This window comes from Protopterus annectens, chromosome 1.part0, assembly GCF_019279795.1.
Source record: "Protopterus annectens isolate FY-2018-M chromosome 1.part0, PAN1.0, whole genome shotgun sequence".
NCBI lineage: Eukaryota > Metazoa > Chordata > Ceratodontiformes > Protopteridae > Protopterus > Protopterus annectens.
Genome location: NC_056725.1, coordinates 1764969437 through 1764988025, shown reverse-complemented (window position 1 = coordinate 1764988025; position 18589 = coordinate 1764969437). Strand labels below are relative to the sequence as shown.

The window sequence follows — 18589 nt, the reverse complement described above, 5'->3', positions numbered from 1 at the left end:
CAATATGGTTCAACGAGGTGAATAACTGCACACGTGCACTTCAGGATTTTGATTGTAAACCACCAGCAGATACATATATGTATATGCATGTACATTTTATACAATATTCACAAGCACACACGCGTGTGTGTGTGTGTGTGTGTGTGTGTGTGTGTGTGTGTGTGTGTGTGTGTGTATGTGTGTGTGTGTGTGTGTGTGTGTGTGTGTGTGTGTGTGTGTGTGTGTGTGTGTGTGTATATCTATATATATATCTATATCTATATATATATCAATATATATATATATATATATAAATATATATATATATATATATATATATATATATATATATATATATAAAACACACACACCTAAGTTTCTTGACCCTTTCCCCTCCTAGCTACAAACAAGATAAAATGCAATACCAAACAAAAGAAGAAATAACAGATAAACCACACAAACAGGCACAAAGACAACAAAACACAAAAAACATATGAAAGCCATGAATGGTAATAAATAACTCCAAGCCCTTAAGCCATTTATTTTACATTACTTTAACAAGAGTTCATTTTTAGAATGTTAGGCACTTGATTTCTGAACTGTAAAAGTTCACAGGACCACGGTGTAACCTTGAACATGGTACAATACAGGGCTAAGACATATTAAAGTTATATTAATTAAATGAATGAAAGATATGAACTTTTGATTATATCAAAATATACTACTACTCTGTTCTGATTCAGTACTGCCAGCAGTCAGCAATAACTGCTTTACTGAATATACTTGCTAATGATCAACAAATCATCTGTACCTCTGGTTAAAAACTTCTCAAGAGACTTAACAACTTGAAGTGAATAGCATAGAGGATTATGATCAATTCTCCTATCCTAACAAACGTGTGTGTTCAGGACATGAATGTAAAGAAATTTATCTCAAAGAACAGTGAAGCAAAGTTTGAGGGGTGAAACTTCTCGATCATTTTGAAAACACATAGCAAGTTACTTATTATCAAACAGACCCAATCAGAATTGGAGTGCATGGAGCTCTATCTTCTCCACTTACTACCAATTACAAGAAAAAAAGAGAGAAGTACAAATCGCATTACTGCTTTGAAAGCCACAAAATACTTAGATAGCAGGCAGAAGCAAAATATGCCTCTGATGAATAAATGGTTTTAAAAGCTGTTAGCCATATTCCCTCTGTGTATGTGTGTGTGTGTGCATGTAGAGAGAGAGAGAGAGAGAGAGAGAGAGAGAGAGAGAGAGAGAGAGAGAGAGACAGAGCGAGACAATGCAGTGTAGAACAACTTTTAAAACTGTGAAACTGTTCTGGACACTGTTCAGTGCTCTTGCATGATACTGGAACTTGACACTGCTGAAAGAAGCTTAACAAACTTTGTTAAGTTTCTTTCTTATGTCAGAATGGTGCTTAACAAGGCTGTTTTTTTCCAAAATTCAAAGTGCAATCAAACAGACCCATGCACTGCATTTTAGTTTATGTTAATTTCAGTGGTAATGCTAACATATCAACATGCATACAACACCATGGCATATAAACCTACTTCCAAAATTTTTGCAGTTTTGAGAAGCTGTTTTTCAACACTCTCCTGAAGTTCCAGTTCTTCTTGTATATCCCAGTCATTCTGAAGTGGTAGTGAATTTGCAATGGTCTGTGCTGTCCTTTGTTCACATAATAAAAAAATTGAAAACAGTTAAACTTACAGCTGCATTCATGATGCATGTTCTGTACTTAAGTAACACAAATGTCCATTCAAAACAACTCAAAGAAACTAGTAAGGGATATTTAAAGGAGGCATGGTTAATTTGTGATACTTTTGTCAATAATGTTAAACCAGCCTCAGAGTTCAAAGTGTGGTAAACAACATAAAAAATAGCTCCAGAGTTCAAATTTGTAGCAAATCACACAATTAATAAACATGATAATTTTATAACAGCTTACACTTTTAACTTTAGTGAAAATGCTCTTCAGATTTCAGTCTTGCAATTTTCCAAGGGGAAGCTTAGTGGGCTTACCTGTTTAATGAATACAATACAAAGGAAGACAATCTTGTATAACTGTAAATTTAACTGCCCTTATGTGAAATAAAATAACAAAGAATTTTACACTAACCGAGAAGGTTGAAGATTTTATACAGAGATAGAAGAGAAGAGCTACAAAGTAGTAACAGCATTCTGCCTTTATTAATACAAAGATAAAACAAAGAAACTTGAAAATCTCAGCTCAAGTAAGCAGTAGTCGGGAAGAGCAAATACAAAGAAATTTAACTTGGGATTGTCAGGCAACCATGGTGCTAGCCACCTAGATGGCTAACAATCCTAGAGCGAGGAAAGAACAATCTGCTAGTGTAAAGGGATAAAACATTTGACTATAGTCCAGGCAACCGAAATTCAATTAATGACTCAGGTGCTTGACGGAGCTGGTAGGGGAAAATCATCATGCCTATCCTAGGAAGAGGACCAACACATACAGCCCCAATCTCTAGTAGGAGGCGTGGTGGCAGTGTGCCCTGAGGAGTTTGCCTTTGGCTCACCAAGCCAATCTCTGGTGGTAGCCTTCATAAGTGAGTATAGAGAAGCATGCACTCAAACAGGAAGCTACTGTGAGTCCACTAGTGATGCAGCTAGCTCATGCCCCTGCTCCGGTGATAGAAATAGGACATACAAAATGCCCTCATTACCAGGAAGCCAGTGATGACACAAGCAGCTCTCATGGCTGCCTGTAGATGCATAGGTTAGGACTGGACTATCTGCCTTTGTGGGCCATTTTAAACCCAGCCAAATTTCCCAGACTATATGGTGTTTGATTTCCCTTACCCCCTTCATGGACTCATTTCATACTACATATAGTCTTAATATCTGGGATCAGTGGGATAACTACAGATATCTATAAGACCCCAAGTGTGGTATATATCAGTGAGTAGCAACCCTGGGGTAAATTTCCTAATTCCTATCCATAGATCAAAGTTTTCCTTGAATACAAACAGGGATGAGATATGTTTTATGTGGATGGAGAGTCTGTCCAATAGCGGTGGTATCCTCTGCTTGATATACCTGTTTCTCCACACTATTTTCTTGATGTTGCACAGGAGGTTTAGTTTCTTTGACTGAATATTTCTGGTGCTGTTTGATTTGCTCAAGTGTAGTAGGTCCATCGGGGCAAGGTCAGAGGTTGCCTCATATGCCAGATGCAGATCACCTCTTAGTAGTCTGTAAGATACAGAGTATCTCATTACATTCAAGTGACGTCTCCAGCTGCATTTGCAGTTAACTCCTACTGAAGCCTCTAGGCATCAAATACTGCTTGTTTATATTTGCATCAATAATTCCAATACCATGCTATGTACATGGTTTTAAAAGATTTCATCTTAAAGCTTTCACAATAGCAAACTCAACTGCATTAATATTTGAGCTCTGTCTACTGCAGGTAAAGAGATATGAACTATTGTTGTTATGATATTAATTTATATAGCTATAATGTTCGCATTTTTCTAAATATCTTAACAAGAAGGTAACACAGACAGAACCTCTTAGCCTCAAATGAAAGCTCTCAGCTAGATGAATAAAATGCAACTGACAGTATGTGTGTAACTTGAGTGGCTGCTGAGATATTGTAAGTTGTTTGCAAAATATTACAAATGTAATAGTTACTGTGCAACTTATAAAATTTGGTTTAAGACCTAGAACCTAAAGAATACTTCCACTATCAAAATAGTTTGTGCTGAAGAGTTTGGCATTTATACTTCTTTCATAATCCCTATGGTACCAGAGATATGAACATTTGTCTAAGGAACCAACCATTGGAAGTCACAGTGCAAACTTATTGAGCTCCATTGGAGTGAATGAGGTATAGTGACAGGGATTTGAGATGGTCCATGTCTGGCAAATTGTTTAAACCAAGCATCCTTTTTGTAAGATATCTCTGTGGGTATTCCAGCTGCTGTGTATGTCTGGACAGATGTATATAAAAGGAGGCATTATACTCAATGGCTGGCTCTGTGAGGGTTGAACCGGAGGGGGGGGGGTGTCGGGGGGCAACTGGGGATTTTGTCAGGGCTCAATGAAGCAGTGTTTTTGGCTTTAGCAAGCACCTCCAGGACATGCTTCCTGTTAACAGTTTGGGGAATATAGTAGAAGGGATTTTAGTGGGGGTAGATGGGGGGAGTGAGGGGTGAAGTTAGAGCTAAATGTATAAGCAAATAGATTCAATATTTCACCCTGGTTAGTGAAGGTTGTGCCATTTGTGACCAATTCTGCACATTATTGAATGTTACCTTTAATGTTCCTGACACAGCTGAAGAAGGCCTTATGATTATCCTTAATCTGGGAGGCTATCCTGACCTCATAATTGGTCTTGCTGGACTTCATTAGACCTCTTTGTTTCTTGTTTAACTGAATCAGACAGCTCCTGTCTCTGTGAGAGTTGTTCTTTCTCATTTTGGCCATGACTTTTTTTTTCTTTTGTTATATACCTTGTTAAGGTAAGGATTCCACCAGTGGGGTTTGTTTTTGGTGTTACATTTGGACTTACTTCTGGCAGGTACAGTAGCATTAATGCAGCTGTTTACATGTCTGTACATGGTTTCTGTGACTAATTCTGCAGAGGTAGCTGTATTAATTATCATGTAACCATAGGAAAGCTGTGTTTAGCATATACAGCAATGCATCACATGATATTAAGGGCTATACTGAATTTAGAACTCATTGAAAACATTATAAACTACCATTCAACTGGCCTCACTTTAATGTTTTTCTGAACAAGCTGGCAAAATGGACAGAACTGCTTCACAGTTCATCTCTTCATTGTGGGACTGAATCCCTAAGTGTCAGAAGTGCTAAGAACTGTCTGCAGTATAAAAAATTATTAGACAGTTCAATAGGGGACTTACCACTTTCAGCTATAATATCTGCATACTTTGATGGTCTCAGGATCTGAACAAAGGTAAACATTATATTATATACAACTATAAAATCTACTGATATGAAACACACTGAGGTTCTCTTTTCTGAAACAATCTGTATTCAGTCTAATCTTTAAAATGGGTATCACTGTATCGTTCTGTAAACTTCTTTCCAATGCCATTGTATACAAACTTTGATAAACTGAGTATTTCAGTAACCTGCCAAGTAGGTAGCATCTAATTTAAAGCGTACAATATATGTTGTCTTAAGAAGAAATGATTAATAATATCAAGCATTTCAGCAGTAACAATCTTCATTTAGCTCCCAAAGGAAGACAAACTGTTAAAAATACATTGACAGGTAATAAAAATTTCTATTGTATATTTAAAGGAATGTCTAAATGACTTAAAACATGCACTCCAGCCACTCAGTATAGTAAATTGGTCACCAAAAAGCAAGGAGTCTCAGCAAGAAGATGGCAATCATGGACGCCTTTCTGTTGTTAGACAAAATGGAGTGTGTAGTTAATGAAATGTGTCTGAAAAAATTAATGCCATTAAAATGTTGATGGACACATTGGGTAACATCATGAGTGAAACAACACAAAACAAAGTGGCGTTTCTATATTTTGTAACAAAATTCCCAAATAAAGAAGTTATAGGTTCATAGGTTCATAGGTTCATACTAGGCTATCTGCCCAAGGGCATTTATAAGCCTAGCCCATAGTTATGTGGCTTTCGCCACCCCTTTAGTTTGAATAAAACTATGCCTATTATTTTGCTGTGCCTCTGTCAAGCAGTGACACTGAAGTAATCCCTGGGGTATATCTGCGATCTCCCATCCATTGGTCAAGATTCCTCTTGAACAAGGCCAGCGAGGTGCTCTGCCTCACATGTACCGGGATTTTGTTCCACAGCATAGGAGTCTCTGGGTGATGAATTTGTCCCTCCAGCACGTTCTATTAATAACCGTGTCAAGGTTTAAGTCTCGCGCCCTTGTGGTTCTGAGGGATCTAGATTTTTTGAGGTGAAGTATATTCATCAAATCTGGGTTTGACATGGCCTTATATGTCAGGCACAGGTCACCTCTGAGCAAGCGGTATGAGACTGAATAGAGCTGGAGTTCTTTCAGTCGGGCAGCATAAGACATATTTTTGAGACCCTTTATCCTTTTGGTGAGGAACTTTTGGGGCCTTTCCAGCTGCTGCAGGTGTCGGGTCAGATACATTCCGAATGGGGCATTGTACTCAATCATAGGTCTAATGAGTGATGAGTACAGGGGACGATGACCTCCCTTGATCTAGATGTGAATCCCTTCATGATCAGGTGGGCAATGTAGAAGGTTTTCCTAACTACTTTAGCAACATGAGTGTCAAACGAAAGGCTACTGTCAACCTGGGTCCCCAGATCCCTGATGACTTCTTCTGTGCTCAGTGGATTGCCACCTATATGGTAGCTAGGGGTAACCTTGTTTTTCCCGAAGGGTATGACTATGCATTTCTTGGCGTTTAACTTTAGGCCATGACTCTGGCACCAGTTATCCATTTCTGTGAGGCCCTTCTGAAGGATATCTGTGTCAGATGTGTTTTCGACTATGGCCCAGTTTGCAGTCATCTGCAAACTTTGTCAGCCATAACCCTCCTGTGTTTGCTTGTACTTCAGAAAAGTAGATGCCGAACAAGAGTGGACCCAGGACTGAGCCCTGTGGGACACCACTTGTGACAGGCTTTGAGTCTGACATGGCTCCAGCAACTCTGACCCTGTGGGTTCTGTCACTTAGCCAGTTTGCAACCCATCTTGTGATGTATGGGTTTACATTCAAGCTGATGAGTTTTTCGATGATACCTGAGTGGAGTATTGTGTCGAAGGCCTTTGCCAGGTCGAGGTAGGCTGTATGGACTGCCTTTCCCTCATCAATGGCCTTGGTGACTGTCTCGAAAAAGTCAACCAAGTTTAAAAGGCATGATCTGCCTTTGACAAAGCCAAACTGGGTTGGATCCAAAGTCTGCAAGTTCCCTATGTCTTTAGTTATGAGTTCCATTATGATCCTCTCCATGGCTTTGCAGATAAGGCTCGTCAAGCTAATGGGACGGTAATTACCAGGATCGGTGGAGGCACCGCCCTTGTGAAGTGGGACCACAGTCGCCGTGCGCCACTCCTTGGGTACGTATCCTGAGGTGAAGCTAAGATTAAACAGCTGTCCTAACTGCGGGTTTAATTCCTCATTGAGTTCGTGGAGCACACAGCCGGGGACACCATCCGGTCCCATGGATGCTGTGTTTTTTGCCTTGGAGAGAGGAGTTCTCACCTGGGCGTTGGAGATGTTTGGTGGGGGCTACAATCCTCTGGTATAGATATCTCTCCTTTTGGGGGGGAGAAGTTTGCACTGAACCTGTCAGCCAGTATGTTGGCAATGTGTGTAGGTTCAGTAATCTTCACATCATTTTGAACTAATTCTGAGCATATCTGGGAGTTTCCTCCTAGGTTTCTAACATAGCTAAAGAAGGCCTTATGATTGTCTTTTGAGTCCTTGGCGATTTTTCTCTCAAAATTTGCCTTGGATGATTTTATGAGAGCTCTTAGTTTTTACTTATAATGATCAAAGGTGTCTTACCTTTCAAGGATTTTGCTCTATCTTGTAGTAGCTTCCTCCTTTTGTTGTAGAGCTTGTTTATGGCTGGGGTCCACCAGACTGGACGCTTGCCTTTGGTACAAAGAGTCTTAGTTTTGTTTGGGATTGCCTGATCCATGCAGTCCTGTAGGTGCTGGTAGAAGGCATTTGTAAGTGATTCAGCGGTTTGAGTAATGTTTACCACTGGCTCACGGGCCTTAAAGGACACCACACTAGTTTTTAGAAGTGTGAAGTCGGCTTTTGAGAAGTTTTTCACTGTGGTCTTTTTTATTCCAGGTGGGGCGGATGAGGACCTCCAGCGAGATTAGTTTATGATCTGATCTCACCAGTGAGGGGTATACTTCTGGTGTTGAACATTGTGATCCCATGTTCGTGATGATGAGATCAAGTATGTTTTCTCCTCTTGTGGGGATGGTGACTAGTTGTTCCATGGCATTTGAGTTTATGAACTCCAGGAACCTTTGGGCTAGAGTGTTTGGGCTTGAGTAGTGTTCCCAGTCTATATTAGGGTAGTTGAAATCACCTAGTATGATGGTGTTTGGAGATACATTTATCCCCTCCAATGCTTTCAGGAAGGCCATGTGAGGTTCCTGAGTTTGAGAGGGTGGCCTGTAACATGCTACAAATTGCAGAGCAGACTTGCCTATGGTTAATTGCACCTGGATGGTCTCCGATGCATCGTGCGTTGCCACCAACCTTGAGGTGTGGGTGTCCTTTATGAATATGGACACCCCCCCTCCTTTCTTGGTGTTGTCCGAATTTTGGGGCCGGAACGCATGATATGAGGTGAAACCTGATAGTGCTGGGGTGCTCTCAGGAGCCTTGAACCAGGTTTCTGTCACAGCACAGACATCGATGTTCTCCATACTAAGAAGGGCCTCGAGTGCGTGCATCTTGAGATTGATACTTCTGGCATTGAGCAGCATTACCCTTAGTTTTTTTCCTTTTTTGTGTTCTAGGGTGGTAGGTTTAGAATTTGAGCCTTGCCTAAAAAAGGCACTATGGGGGTGGCAAGAGCCTTTGCCAATATCCGGAAGCCTAGAGGTGACAGGTGCAAGCCGTACCTTGTAAAGCAGCGTGGCTTGTCCAGCATGTCATCCCAGGCAGACAGACATTGGATCCCCTTTGAATGACACCAGAATTTAAGCCAATTATTAAAGCTGATCATCTTATCACTGTATTGTGGCATCATTCTAGGTGAAGTTAGGATACTGCTCAAGGTCAGGGTCATACCTGCCTGGGCTACATAATCAGAGAGCTCCTCAATGTCTCTTTTCATGTAGTCCAAGGAGTGCGTCTCAGGTCGTTGACACCAGCGTGGACAATGACTGAGTCGTACTTGTACCTGCTGTTGAGAGACCTGAGTGCTTGCGTTATGTGGCGGATTCTAGCGCCCGACAGGCAGCTTACTGTGACCTTCTCCTTACTCAGTCTGGTGAGCGGGCGTCAGTGTGTCTGACTATGGAGTCACCTATGACAAGTATGTTTGGTGTTGTATTTGGCCTTAAGGGCAGTGACTGCTTTGCACACTGATTTTGTTGTTTATGTGTTGTTTGTGTGGTGTATTGAGTTTGCAGTTGCTTGGGTGTCTGCTTTGGAGGCCTCTGCTGTTTAGGTAAATTTTACTCAGAGCCTCCAGTATGTCTTAGTGTGTTTATGTGTTTGATTCAGTGGTGTGGTTGAGTTATGTGAGACTGGTATTGTGGTGTGTGTAGTTGCCTTCTCCTCCTGCCTGGTCTTGCCAGTCCTGAGTTGAGAGAGCTCAGCCTCCAGTCTGGCTAAATAGCTGCATCTCTCACAAGTGTTAGTGTTACGTGGGAGGAGGAGAGGGTTGTCCGTGTACATGAGGCAATTGTAACATTGTCTCAGAATTCCCAGATTCACCAACTGGGCAGGAGAGGACGCCAGCATCTGACCCTTCGACATGCTAGAAAGAATTATGAGTTGGTATGAGACAGAAAAGTAGTGGGCTTAGCAGGGAAGTGGGCACTCCTGGGGGTTTTGCTAGTGAGAGATTTGTATAATATAGGAGTGCTTGACCTGCAAAGAGAATGCTTATAAGACAAGGGATATGCTTATAAGACAAGTGCTGAGCTTTTGAGAAGAAAAAGCTATTTGGAACAAGTGCTGCACTTTTTAGTGAAGGTGTAAACTGTTTAGGTTCCTAACAGAGCAGTTCTAAGGGAAAAATTGAAGAACAGACTTTCTGGAGCCAGAAAGAGTTTAACCTTGTTTAACCGGCTGCCCGATGCTGCTCTAGTGGCAACTCCGGCTAAATCGCTAAAGCACGTTAAAGCGTGCTTGATAGCAGGGGCTGGAAAGAAGCAGGAATAGACCCAAAATGGACAATAAAACTACAGTTTCAAGTCAGTAACCACCTCTACGGGGGCAGGGAAGCTGCTCAATGTTATTCACTGCCACTGATCAACAGAGAGACCCTCCTTCAGCCCAAGCGAAAATGGCCTCACAGAAACTTTCAAACAGTTCAGGAACAGCAAGCCTGTAACTGAACTTTTTAACTCTCAGAAAAGTGGGAAAAAAGCAAGATTTTTTTTTTTGTTTTTACAGAGATAGCAGAGGTTCACAAGTAATATCAAGTTATAACAGTGCAGTAAATGACCCCATACAAGAGTGCTAGGTCAAGGACAGAAAATATGCAAGTTTTAAGAAAAAAACGATTTAAAATTAAGTGCAAACAGGAAATTCAGCAAACAGCTTTTGGTTGTGCTCTAAATACAGCTACTAATACAGAAATCAAGTTTAACAAGCCAGAAAATGCTCAAGCTAGGCAGCTATGCAGAAAAACTTAGCAAATAAACAGAGAAAAAATACTTAAAATCTCAAAAGTGGCTCCCTTCTTCTCTCAGCGTTTTTTCCTCTTGGAGGGTGCTTCACCAACAGCCAACAAGCCTGAAAAGACGCCCAAACCACGAGGCAACTAGGTTTTAAGAGAGGAAGATGAAGGAGTCTTGGAAATGACCCCTAGTGGCCAATAAAACTACAGTTCTGTACTCACCATAATGTTCCATCTGTGTTGTCCATTTTTGTTCTTCCTCAATGAATGGGAATGTGTTTGGATCTGATCATCAGATCCGATTGAGCCACTTTCAAAGCTTCTAGGATGCAAATCGCGAGCTCCTCCCCTACCCATAATGCCCCTGACCACCACAGCACCTCAGATCGAGTTTGTAGCTGCTACATGCACTAGATATATATATATATATATATATATATATATATATATATATACAGACACACACACACACACACACACACACACACACATATATGGATAGATAGATAGATAGATAGATAGATAGATAGATAGATAGATAGATAGATAGATATCTAGTAATGATACTATGACAGGAAATTTATAGATAAAGATCAGGAGCTCAAACAGGAACCATGGTTCCTAAAAAAATTCTTTCATTACGTCTCTCCCAGGATGAAGGACAGTGGGGATGGTGGAAAGGAATTTAAAGAAGAATGAAAATGGACAACACAGATGGAATGTTATGGTGAGTACATAACTTCTTTATCTGGTGTTGTCATTTACATTCATTTGTCCCCAACTACAGTAACCTTGGGTGGCCCTCATGCAAGGATGTTCCAGAGCATCGATGAACAAAAGGCAGCTCTAGTTCTGGAAATGATGTCCAATTTGTAATGCACAATAAAAGTATGCTTGACCAAGTGGCAGCTGTACAAATATTGTCAATAGAGGCTCTTGTCCAAAAATATGCTGAAGTAGCCATGGATCTGGGTTGAATGAGCCTTGAGTTATTTAGGTAAGGCACTACCTTTCAAGGAATAAATATAAGAAATGCAATCTGTAATCCATTTAGCCAGAGCAGTCTTAGAAACTGGCCTTCCCATCCTTACATTAGAAAAAGAAACAAATAGTTGCTCCGATTTTCTGAATGTTTTTGTTCTGTCCAGGTAGAAACACAATTTTCTATGTATATCAAGAAGATGAAGTGTGGATTCTCCTTTATTCTCAAACTTAGGAAAGAAAACTGGAAAAACTGATGGCCTGACTGATATTGGAGTCAGAGGCAACATTTGGTAAGAATGAGGAGAAGGTATGTAAAGTAACCCTATCTTTATGAAAAATCAAATATGGTGGTTTACAAGGAAGTGCTTGAAGTTCTGATACCATACCTATCTAGCAGAAGTCACGGCTGCCAAAATAAGGCTCAAATGGTGGGTGCAATATGCCTTTTAAAACCAAGGTGAGGTCCCAGGGAGGAGTGGAGTCCTTTACTAGAGGTTTGAGTAAAAAGGTACCCCTAAGAAATGCTTTACACAATTTAGATGATGCTAAAGAAGAAGCATTATCCCCTACATGAAAGCTCAAAATGGCTGCCATTTAAACTTTAATAGTAGAAAAATGTGCTCCATCCTGGAAAATTGAAGCAAGGAAATTTAGAACTGCCAGAATTGGAGCAGTGAAGGGATTTAACGGTTTTTGGTAAGCCCAAATAGCAAATCTTTTCCATTTGCTTTTGAAAATTTTCCTTGTAAGAAGCTTTGTGAGAAGTGATCAAGATTCTTCTAACTGGGGAGGAAAGCCTGGCATGTCTAACCATTATACGAACTGGAGAAACCATGCAGTCACACTGAGGCCTTGAATATCCAGATGAAGCTACCCTGATGAGTGAGATCACTTTGCTCTTAGCTGACCTGCTTTCTGAAGAAATCTGGGGATGAGAGGCAGGGAAGGATAAGTGTACAGGAGACCAGAGGGCCAAACATGGACTACAGTATTTCTTGGGGACTGTCCCTGAGGAGGGATAAGAGCAAACAACCTGTTGCATTTGTTGTTGACGGGGGATGCAAATAGGTCACAGCAAGGAAGATCATGTTTCTCACTGACTGAGATACCACTCGTGAGGCATGAAGATGGTCCTGCTGAGCCTGTCTGCTAGAATGCTGCACTTTCCTGGCATGTGTGTTGCCTTGTAAGAGATCGCCAATTGCCACATCCTCATTGCTTCTCAACAAAGGGGGTAGGATCTGGTTCTCCCCTGTTTGTTGATGTACCAGGCTACTGCTATGTTGTCTGTATGTATTGCAATAGTCTCTACAGGGAGAAAACTCTGACAGACTTGCAACACTAGAAGCACCGCCCTCCTCTCTAGGACACTGATATGCAGACTGGTCTCTTTTATTGACCACCTGCCTTGAACAGTCCATCCCAAGCAATGTTCCCTCATCCCAGTTGGCATCCGTGGTCAACATGGCACTGGGAGGAGGAAGGATAAACAGATGACCTAGATTTAACTACCTGACGTGGGTCTACCAAAGAACCGAATTTCTGCACATCCGAGACAGCTTTATGGGATAATTCAATGGACAGGGATGAAGGGAGCACTGTACCACTAGAGCCTGTTGAAGAATCCTCATGTGTTGATGGGCAGTGGGAATCAAAGTTACCATAGCAGCCATCATTCCTAATACTTTGAGAACCATTACTGCTGGGGGCAATAAAGTAGCAAGAAGTTGCCTGATGTGTGCTCACTGTAAGAACCCTATTCTGAGGTAGAGACTCTAGACAACTGAGAATGCCAGGTGAAGCATATAATCTCTGGATTTTATTAGGAGATGCCTGGTTTGTGTGGTAAGAAACCAGTAATCCAGGTAGAGAAATACTCTGAATCCAAGCAGTCTGAGGTGAGCCGCTATCACTGCCATGCATTTGGAGAACACCCTAGAGGCTGTGGTGAGACTAAAGGGCAGGGCTGTGAATGGGTAATGGCTGGCTCCAGGCCAGAAATTCAGATATATTTGAAAGCACCTTCATTTTGATGTGATAGGATGCATCTTGAAGATCAGTTGAGCACATCCAGTCATCTTTTTGAAGCAAATTCAGAATGGACTGAACCATGACATCTGGAATCCGGAGTTCTTTACAAACTGGTTCAAATAAGTCAGATCCGAAACTGGTCTCAAGTCTCCTGTCCTTTTCGGCACTAAAGAACCTTGAGTACATCCTGGATCTAGTCTGGTCTGGTGGGACTTTATGGATGACTCTTTTGTCTAGCAACTTTGAAATTGTTCAAGCTGCTAGCAGCCTCTGATTGGGTAGAACATCAGGAGAAATGTCTTTGGTTTGACAGGGCTTTGAAAAAGTTGAATGGAATAACCTCTGGATATGATCCTTTGCACATAACGGTCATTTGAGATGGCTAGCTAGGTGGCCAGGTGCAAGGATAAGTGCCCCCGACTGCCTCCAGAGAAGGACAGTCAGACAAACTTTCACTAACACAGAGAGGACTTGTCTGAGAAAGAACCTTGAGGTCCTTGATTGTGCGAACCTCCTCCATCATGTGAGCAACATCTTCCATTATAACTATTTCCCCCTCTGCCTCTGGGGGAAAAAAATTCCCTGTGTGACTCCTAGAAAGGACCTTGAGACTTCTTGAACCACAACTTCCTACTACCATGCCTCCTAGAGAAGGGTCTCCTGTGGGGTAGAGAAGTGAATTCCAATGGCAGACAAGGTCTTTCCATCCTGTTCACTCTGGGAGAGTGTCTCTTTCACTTTTGGCCTGAACAAGGATGCATTGATGAATGACATCTTGAAGGGTTCTGTAAAGTTGCACATCCGCATCCTGACATGTCTCCTTAAGGCTATACCTGAAATGGCTGCCCTTGTTTTACCTTCTGCGGCATGTGAGCTCAACCTCATGGATGCACTGGCAATCGATTGTAGGGTGGCCAAGCATGAAGAAAAGGATTTCTGTTCCTTTGCAGATATGGACCGTATGACAGATTTAGAGATTTCCTTGATTAAGTCCATCCGTAATCTGGCGAAATGCACCAGGTAGTTCGGAGACTGCAATGCGAAAGTCACTGAAGCATAGACCCACTTCCCAAACCTGTCCAAACCCCTAAACTCTCTGTTAGGGGGATGGACAGTGGAGCTTTGTTTGGTGGCTGCCGCAACAACCAAGGCATCTACAGCAATACCTTTAGTCCAGTGTGGTCTGTCTGTCAGAGCACTCACAATTATGTCAGGGCATTTCAGGATAGGTTCCAAAGAGTACACCAAACAAGTCAAAAAGCTGCAACACCAACAAATCCACTTAAAACAAAGCAAACAACTTCTTCAGATTAATTGATTAATTACATAATTGATACATAAAGCAAAAAAAATTCCCAACAAGAGTGCATTTCAAACACTAGAATATTCACAAAAATTAATAACTTTGAATATTATATGCATCTAATATATTATATATTTTCAACCAGTTATGCTTGAATGTTGTTCTGCTTTCAATTTTAAGTAAGGGGCATAGAAATGGAATCATTCAACCCGGGGCTTGTTTGATTCAAAAAAAAACCAACATGTTTTTTTATGAGACAAATAATGCAGGCCAATTGCCTCCCCTATTGCACTGTAAAACTGATTCCAAGACAAAAAAATTAAATGTTGCTCCTTCACAGACTACAGTGTGCCTATATAATGCATTGCTGTTGACTTTTCTTTGAATATCATAGACATGCTCATATACACGCCTCTTTAGCTCTCTCCCTTGCCCCCCACAGAATGCCTGGCAAGAGAGGCAGAGACAGACAGTGCACTGCACCTTTGAATTGCAAATTAAAAAATTGTTTGACCACAATCTCCTATTTCTACTTTCCAAGTATATACTTTCCTGATCCAACACCCACAGCGAAAACGTCCTTTCCTCGGCATATCATATACCCTCAACCTGGAACTTTGTTCTAATGTCCTCTTTACATTAAACCCTTTTCTATATACAGTTTTGCAGGCTAGATCTTTGAGATTAGTCAAATCAGTGAATTCCCTGAAATAGGTTCCAAAGAGTCCAGTTCCTTCCATGCCCTGTGGCAGATGAGGTCTATAGCTCATCTGCAGGGGGTGTAACTCAAGATGTAGACGGGCAAGACCCAAAGGTTTCCAAAAACACAAACTCATCCTGGGAAGAGGATTGGGAAGACCAACCAACTTTCTGATGAAGGATCTGTAGGATGTCTCTAAAAGAAACATCTTCTGGTGATTATCTAGGGGACACTTCCCCTCATCAAAGTTCATGTCTTCTGTGAGGGATTCCTGCGGGGAGTCCAGGTGCCTCCTCTTGCATGCTCTCTTATGAGGGACCTCCTCAGTGGGATGTTCTGGGGAGGTCTCAGAAGAGAGGGGGAGCTCTACTGATGGAGCTGGTAGGAAGCTCTTCTGGGCTGGCTGTCCCTGAGATGAAGGATGTGAAGGCTCAGATACATGATCCAGATCAGGAGTAGGGCATGTATTCGAGGAAGGGAGGGTTGAGACTATTCTATGTTGACAGAAAAATCTCTACACAACCTCAAAGACACTGGAACCTGAGAAGTCAATGTCAGTCCTTCCGGTGCTGAGACTCCTGAGCAAACAAACCCGAGCCCCTCCGATTCCCTGCTCTGAGGGAGGAGTCAGAGCTGTGCTATCAAGCACCGAGGCTCCAAGGGAAAGCAAGGGTTCTGTAAACTTCGGAGTCAAAGTTAACCCCTCGGATCCGACACCAATGCTTCAGCTCCGACATCTATTGTGCTATAACAATATTGGAGCTGACCGCATTAGGAGGTAGTCGGAGTACAGGTTGTTATAACCGTCAAATCCCGCATTTTGACTCCCAGGAGTTTCAGATCTGAGGGCTCCAAAGTGGGCAGTTGAATTGGACAAGGAGTAATTACTGGTAGAAGGGAAGACTGCCAGCTCACAGTTCCATTGGGAGACAGAACTAACAAAACTCCCATCTGAACCTGTGTCTTGAGGAATCTCATCATCCTGTCCACTTCCACTAAGACTATGGAAGCTGAAGGATGTTAAAATTAAGAAAATGGAGAGGGATAGACTTGATTATGAAAACGGGACAGCCTATCCCTCCCGTCCTTCATCACAAAATTGGGGAAATCCTGGTCATACAAATGCAGCTAATAGTGCAAATACAGTTACGAATAAACTTGGTATCCACTCCTCTCTTGACACTGAAACCAATACTTGAGCAAATACCCCACCTGTTAGGTGCAGCAAACATTTGAAGGATTCATCCAATCAACAGGATCATATGAATAATGAACTGAGTAGCCAAGATTTTTGTGGGCCCCAGAGGAGAAACCAATCAAACTTTCAGGGTGGGCTTCGACACAATCAACGTTCCAGGAAACAGAATCGTCGATGGAGGTAACGGAGGAGTTATATTCAAACACCACAACGGGGAGCAACCTTAAGATTTTGACTAATGTCAAAGGAGATTTTAAAATATATAACTTCCTCTCAGTAAGACGATCCAGAATTAATAGCCTTCGTACCAAGTGTAAGGGCGGATTTACCTAGAACTCTCCTGGACTTAAAAAATTACTTACATAAGTTGAATTTGAATATAATGTTGGGAAGCAGGAGTGAAATAAATAATTTTTTTTAGGATTATGAGTTTGTTTATTCCACCAATAATACACTCAACATTAGCTTTGTTTGAAAAGATGTGCAAAATGGACTTTAGGACTGTATTAACAAAATCGACATGCCTGAATGGAAGGGATAATTTAAGTGATAAGGAATGGCAAGCATTAAAACTGTTAAAGATGCAGAAAGTGAGGGTCATGAAACCTGATTAGGGGGGTGGGCTAGTTTTATGGATGAATCTGACAAAATTATTAGGATGACCAAAATTTGCAATAATGAGGCTTATGTGAAAGTGTCACTTAATGAAGTTACTGGAGCACACTAACGTGTTAGGTCATTTATTAATGATTTGTTTATAGAAGCCTGCACTGACATAGATTTATATAATTATTTGAATATGGTGGATCCCTTAACACTCGTTATCTTTGGCATCCCTAAAATCCATAAAAACTTGACCAACCCCCGTTTATGACCAATAGTAGATGACAGAAAATCTATCACCTGTGCATGTGCCAAAGTAGTTGATAATAAATTGAAAAGCTATTTGAATTCTGAACCCCAAATTTGTCATGACTCATGGAGCTTCCAGGAGGGGATTAATGAATTGGAATGTCAAAATGAGTATAACATCTTGACTACTGATGTCAAGGCTTTATACACAGTTATCCCCCAACATGTAGTCATAAGTTGGGTTACTGCCTTTTTACTTGAAAAAAGAGCAGACTCCGAGGAAATTAATCTAATAGATTGTTGGACATCATTTTAACTAATAATTTCATATAATTTAATGAATACTTTTTTACAAAAAAGTAGTGCGGCAATGGGGTCTCCCTGTGGCACCAGCTTTGCCAATATTGTGAGGGCATATTGGGAAAGAGAATTTATATTCAAGAATAGGAATGTCTGATCATATATATATTGGTATACTAGGTACCTGGACGATATGTTTTTGATTTGGAAGGGAGGTAAAGAAACTGTTAAAACCTTTTTAAATAACAAATAATACTACTCCTTCCTCCAATTTACATCACAATTTGATAAGGATGCAATCTCCTTTTTGGATGTCTGGTTATCTAAGGATAGGATGAACAACAGATATCTCAGTAAAATTTTCAGGAAAGCAACCTATTTGAATACGTTCTTGCATTTTGAAAGTTCCTATCCATTTCACCAAAAGAAAGCTGTGGTGAAGGGACAGCTAGTTAGGGCAGCTAGAATGACCTTATTGGACAAGGAATTTGAGGCTGAATGTAACACCTTTATAGGTTCATAGGTTGGTACTAGGATATCGGCTCTAGGGCCTGTACAAGCCAAGCCATAACAATTCCCTGGCTATTTCTTCCCACAATATTTACTTCCTATTTACTTCCCTGGACCCCTGTGTCTTAGACGGGGGTATCCACTTGAACTGATTGAGAAGTTAACATACGAAGTTCATATAAAAAGAAGGTTGGGCCATTTCAGACATATTTTAAAAAGGAATTTTATTTGGAGAACAGATACAACTAATAGGTGATATGATGGATGAGAATAATACAAGGGATGCATATATTAGTTTTATTACCCCATTCTCAAGTGATTCTAGTGTTTTGAAAAGGATCTTAATAAAAAAATTGGGCTTTAATAATGCAGAATACATCCACTAGGT

General features: G+C 41.1%; 1 protein-coding gene across 1 annotated transcript in view; it reads right to left on the bottom strand.

Annotated features, from left to right (window-relative positions):
* Positions 1-1504: 1504 nt before the first annotated feature.
* Positions 1505-18589, bottom strand: part of LOC122805259 — a 142972-nt gene continuing 125887 nt past the window's right edge. The window contains exon 4 of the mRNA XM_044075381.1: positions 1505-1658. Within this exon, the coding sequence (XP_043931316.1) occupies positions 1505-1658 (154 nt within the window). The remainder of the gene's footprint in view (positions 1659-18589) is intronic.